Consider the following 6,122-nt stretch of genomic DNA (forward strand, 5'->3'; position numbering starts at 1 on the left):
ACACCCTTGCGTGAACCCAAAGCACCACCGTTTTCAATTTGGCATACTAGGGTATCACCCTGAATTTCCTTAACGATCAAGGCCGGGCTTTACGACCTTAACAATATTTGCATAGTCCACGTAGGTGATATCTTTGTTGCCCTTCTCGATGTAATCCGGATTGGTGGATAGCTTAATGAGCTCATTCGTTTTCAACTCAACACCACCACTGCCGCTGCCCTCAATCAGGCCACTACGGATCTAAGGCCTTTGGTTCCAAAGCGACGGCAATTGGATATTCATAACCAATCTTGGCAGAATAGTTTTTAGCAGCAGAGCGCACGTTGGCTACAGTTTCGCCATGGTATTCATGCGAACCGTGGGAGAAGTTCATGCGTGCAATGTTCATGCCGGTTGCCATCATTTTCTCCAGCATTTCAACGCTACGCGAGACAGGTCCAATGGTGCAAACCATACCGGATAGGCGTACATGTGCCACGGCAGTCGAACTGCAAGCGGCATATTTGATCTGAGTTTCAGCTTCAGCGGCCATCTTTTGGGGAACTTCGTTCTTCTATTTTTCAACACGGCAAATGAGAATTTTGGTCTGACGTGGCGTGTCCAGTAAACTTAATTTAACTACAAATGCAATTTGCTATGGTGCGCAACTGAGACTGGCAATTTCATGTTTAAAACCGTGTATGGAATTCTCTCCACTAAACTAAGAACCACTTTGATCAAAAGCTGCTTGCAGTTCGCCAAAATTGTTCAGTTGCCAGGCGGGAACGCGTATTTTCGCCCTTTCTTACAATACGAATCTGAAAATGAAATGAATGAATTGAATAACACTAATAATTTACTAATTACTACTAAACTTACTACGTGCCACAGTATACAGTAAACCAGCAATCGCCAATATGCTTATTTGAAAATTAATACATGAAATATTGTGCATGTATAGGATTATTTTGTCATTAACCAATGACTGGTGCAAAAGTACCCCCAAATGTTTGTTGATATATTTGAATTGTAAATTTTAACAGTGAAATTCGTAAAGAAAATAATAAAACAAAAATAATGTTGATTACTACATGGGAGGTGGTCGTGGTTATAGACAGATTTCACCAAAATTAAATACTAACCTAAATTATACCAAAGGCAACTTCGGCACCGACTTTCGTTAAAATATCTAAATTTTGTTCGAGTTAGCGTGTTTACAAACAGACACGACTGAACCAATTCATTTCGTCATTCTGAATATTTTGATAAACATGTATTTAAGAATATGTGTATATACATTTTATACCATTGAAAAACGGCCTTGCTTATCTGCATAAACCTTTCCTGCATTAGTTCGAGCGTCGATATACAACTTTGGGTACATATTTCATAAAATCTTTGGAGGTCTCCACTATAAGAGTGGTATATTTTTAAATTAGAGAGTTCTACCTTTAAGCTAAGTAATACTAGTTTTACCCCCTAATTTATGGGTCCATTTTCCAAAATCAGCCCACCATTATTCACTCAAAGTTGTGTTTGGAACCAGATATGACTTATGTAGGAACTGCATCCGGTTATAATCGCTTACGCTGCAAGCCTGATTTGCTAGGAATTTTGTTTTTCTCGTTGTTTTATTTTATGTGTCTTGAAAATATTTTCCACTATAAGAAAATATTGAAATTGGATTTCATTTGGGTAAAAGAAAACGACAACTAAAACTATAAAATATCAACCAATACATTCAAATAAATTGTCAAATAAGCATATTTACAATTTTTGTTTTGCCTCTCTGGATTACTGTATACTGTGCCACGTGCCAAATCCAGAATGAAATTTTCAGTCCTTCAGGAAGTTATTGCTGTGTCAAAACTTTGACATACGGTATTAGCTCAAAGTTTGACATACGTGATTGGGCGAAATACGAGCCTTCATAAATGTATGGCAAGCAGCACCATCTGGTTGTCAGCTGCACAACTTGATAATAGGTGCGTTCGTTTAAAATCTCCAGTAAAAACCAACCAACTGCCAAATTCCGGCGAAATGTCATCTGTTCTCTCACAAGAGAAAAATATCCCAAATAGTACGCGAACAGAAAATTTGCAGAAACTTGCAAGTTAGATGAACAGCTGATATCATTTTTGTTTACATTCAAAAGTGTAAAATTTAAAACGTACGAAAAGCCATCACAAAGTGTTATACTGACACAGTTTATTGATTAAACAAATAACTACTTATTTCTTACAAGTTTAATTAGTCGCATTTTGTAATTTTTAACTTCCAAACCATCAAATTCAATTTTGTGATTTGCGTAAATGCCAACCAGCTGTTTTTGATCAGCTGTTTTCCTGTTGGCAAATTGCTGTTGGCAAAAATTTTTCCAGCAGAAACCAGCAGCTTCCCCTCAAAATGAAATGTCACTTTGCTCTCTCAATTTCCCCTACTTTGCAAGTTTTTTGCGTACGCGAACGCAAAAACTTGTAAGTTTTGGTTAAACATGAACAATTAACAGCTACGCGAACGCAACTAATAAACTGCGATCAAAATGTATTTTGTGATGCATGCTGTACAGTGTTGCCAGGTGATTTTAGTGAGAAAGCGTCAGTTTGGTTATCAAAAAGCGTCTTTTGCATGTAAAAATCGTCAACATATATGAATTTGAATAAACTGAACCAGGAAGCCTTTGGATCCTTTTTTTCATTTATGCTAGCTTCTGATTGCTGGATATAAGAACAAAAAGTCTTACTTTGTTGTACGAATTTTTAAAAATTCGCATTTCCCTTAACAAAATATTTTTAATTGGAATAAAATCACAGTTTAATCTTCATTTCTTTCTTCTCAAACTGGAACTTCACTATGTGCATTAAAATTTGTTCATACTTACTTAGTGTCTACCTGGCAACACTGATGTAGTATTTACTGGCTTAGCCCGGTCTCGAACCCATAGTGAGGAAGTTTTCTTTCGCCGTGCCAGGCCAAGTGGTGAAACTCACCACAAGACCGCAAATGACACTTTTTACGAGATTACAAATTTCACGGTGTGTTCGGGGAAATAGTGATCGAAAAATTTGTACTACATAAAGGTCTGTTCGATGCAAAAGCAAATGGCAACAAATGTAATGGAATAAAATCTTATAACGATGGTCACCTTCCACAGATCTCTTTTATACCCAAACACGAAACCTTACGCTCAAAGTCATAGAAAATAAAGAAAACTTTAACCGCTTTTTAAATTGAAACTTTTTTATAAAAACGCCACTTTGTAGAGCTCTGTAAGTCTATTTATTTTTTAGGAGTAAGACCATTAGTCTATACTTAATACCGCACAAGTACGCGGAGACTGAAATCTGAATTGGCCCAGTTTTGTACTTCGCCAAGTCAAAACAAATTAAATAAATAAACAAGTAGTATATATATATATATGTACATAAGTTTATCACACGTATATATAAAATGTGCTTTCACGAGACATACAGGCATACATATATTCGCCACTTGCCACCCAACCCAAAACTAATAGTACGTAACTTTTTACACCTACGGACATAACTACGAGACTCATTTACAGAATGACTCGTTTCTCGACCAATCGCGCACATGCGGAAGAACGCGCTGATAAATTTACGGTTCTATGCCGGTTATGCGGCGGAGCGCATGGCATTCGACTATGTCCCCTTTACCCCGGCAAAGCGGTCGAAGCAAGGCTGCGTGCAGTCCTGCTGCATACATATAGCCTAAACTGCCTCTCGCCGTTCCACCGCCTCGACATGTGCAGCAGCACGGATAGATGCCACGGATGTCGCGAAAAGCATCACACCTCGCTCCATCTCGATGACTGAGAAGACCAAAGGCACCCAGCGAACGCGATTAACGACGGTGAGAGCTCGGACGGGGCACTCTCTATCGACGTTACGGAGAAGACGAAGTCGTGGGCGCAGCAGGTCGAAGAGGAGGAGTTGGAGGAATTAGAGAGGACAGACTCTTCCCCACATGAGCGACAAAAGCGCAACTCTGGAACTGGCACACCGAGACCAATAGACCAGTTACCACCACGCGCGGTCGACGCGGAAACTCGTTCTTTCCGCTCGCCAACGCGTACACAACACAACTGGCGCGACGCGGAAACTCGTTCTTTCCGCTCGCAAACGCGTCAGCAATACAACCGACGCGACGCGGAAACTCGTTCTTTCCGCTCGCAAACGCGTCAGCAATACAACGACGCGACGCGGAAACTCGTTCTTTCCGCTCGCAAACGCGTCAACAACACAACTGGCGGCAACACGGCGGCGCGGAAACCAGTCCTTTCCGCCCGTCATCACGATCGCAACGCAAGCCAAAACGACGCAACAGCGCGGAAACTCGTACTTTCCGCTCGTCTAGGTTACGCAAAGCAGCACCATACCACAAAACTCGCACAAACGACAGCAACATTAATAGTCGTGCCTTACAACGCGCTCCACCGACCGGCTTCCGAACGGGCCGCCTAGTGCAAAGCGCCATATCAACGCCGATCATTCGTGCGCTTATCCCCATCGCGCCGACCGCAATAGTGCGGATTGAAGCAAGGGGCCGCCTTCATTTGGTCCGCGCAATGATTGACCCTTGCGCACCAAACTCAATGGTGTATTCGGAACTGGTGAGAGATCTCCAACTTGAACGCAACGGATCAGGACGTCTGCAGCGTTGCACGATCACCATGCGAGGAAGATACGGCAGCTCCGACCGCATTACGACACAAGCAGTCGTGCTGGACCACCATATACGCCTGAGTCCACCGTCGAACCTGCACCCTAAGGTTGCGGCCCCCTTCCAGTACATGCGATTGGCGGATCCGCAATTCTTTCGCACGTCACCAATACGCCTCACACTAGGCCTCGATTTGCATGTGGAGATGATGGTGAGCGGGACCCCCCGTCTACCGTGAGTGGTCCAGGCGACCATATACGGCCTTGTTATTTCGAGAGCCTGCCAACCATAAACGTAGATATTAAGAAAACAAAACCACACATACACACACCCTCATCACACACACACACACATTAAAATCTAAATAAAAAAGTGCATTGAAATTCCAAACCGCGTCTGTTTCAATTAACGATGTCCTTTTCTCTTTCTGTCGCGACGAAAGCGTGGGCGAATAAGCTGATCCGCGCAGTACAAAATCCGCGCTACATAGTTGAATAACATAAGACTTGCCCCACGTGCGTGTGACGGTTGAGACGCGACTCCTTTTTTTCACAGCTTGCTTACCGCAAGGGGGCCGGTATGTTTAGGACCTCGACCTAAATATATTGCACCACCCTAATACGCGTTTTGTCACTTCATGTAAGAGCACACAAACATATATATAAGTTACGGCTAACTTTCCAGCCGCTAACAATGAGCCCCACTGTACGGTAACTTGGTTGAGGGGAAACTTAAGCAGTGTTTGCATTATTCAACTTTGCGTTCAACATTTGCGTTCAACTCAGCGCAGGGTTGCACGAAAAAAACGTTGAATGGCTAAAAATATAAAAATATGAAAAAATATCAAAATGTTCGCCATAAAAAGGTGTTTGCATTGTTCAACTTTGCATTCAACTTTTGGTTGAATGGCCTTTCAACTAATCGCTTTCAACAAAGTTGGTCGCCAGCCAACATTTAGCCATTCACCTTTTTTTTCGTGCAACCCTGCGTTGAGTTGAACGCAATTGTTGAACGCAAAGTTGAATAATGCAAACACTGCTTTAACGAAAGTTACTGTGCGGTGGGCTACATCCCTTTTCGTTTTGTTAGCAATTTTTCACTTCTTAGAAGACAGCAAGGAGATCACGTCAACTATCACACCACGTTCGGTAAGCCAACTCTTGTGTGCCACACTATTCAAACTCATCGATATTTACAAATAAAACGACTTTTAATTTCATTGCACTAAAACCAATGTGTCTTTTATTTACTCTTATTTTCGTTACATTAACTTTACGCTGGTGCGCTCCATTTTCGTGCGACGCCACCTGCGTAGATAACGGCAATAGTTTATCGATTTTTCGTTAATCAATCTTCTCAACCTGAGCCACCGTACATACGGGTACTAATTAGTAAGATTAATCTTTCGTTATGTAGTTACAAAACTTTCTTTCTTTTTGATACCGTTCTTTCTTTTTTTT

At 41.7% G+C, this 6,122-nt stretch overlaps 2 protein-coding genes across 2 annotated transcripts in view; one reads left to right on the plus strand and one right to left on the minus strand.

The window, feature by feature from the left end:
- LOC118747614 (synaptic vesicle glycoprotein 2B) overlaps positions 1 to 6,122 on the plus strand; it is a gene marked incomplete at its 5' end in the record, with an annotated part of 295,474 nt that overhangs the window by 51,195 nt on the left and 238,157 nt on the right.
- Positions 218 to 636, minus strand: LOC118747636 (pyruvate kinase-like). Its single transcript, XM_036481687.1, has one exon. The coding sequence runs from the start codon at positions 530 to 532 to the stop codon at positions 233 to 235; it is 300 nt and encodes a 99-aa protein (XP_036337580.1). The 5' UTR covers positions 533 to 636; the 3' UTR covers positions 218 to 232.

Source organism: Rhagoletis pomonella, unplaced genomic scaffold (genome assembly GCF_013731165.1).
Source record: "Rhagoletis pomonella isolate Grant_MI unplaced genomic scaffold, Rhpom_1.0 Rhpom_scaffold_00001, whole genome shotgun sequence".
Classification (NCBI taxonomy): Eukaryota; Metazoa; Arthropoda; class Insecta; order Diptera; family Tephritidae; genus Rhagoletis; species Rhagoletis pomonella.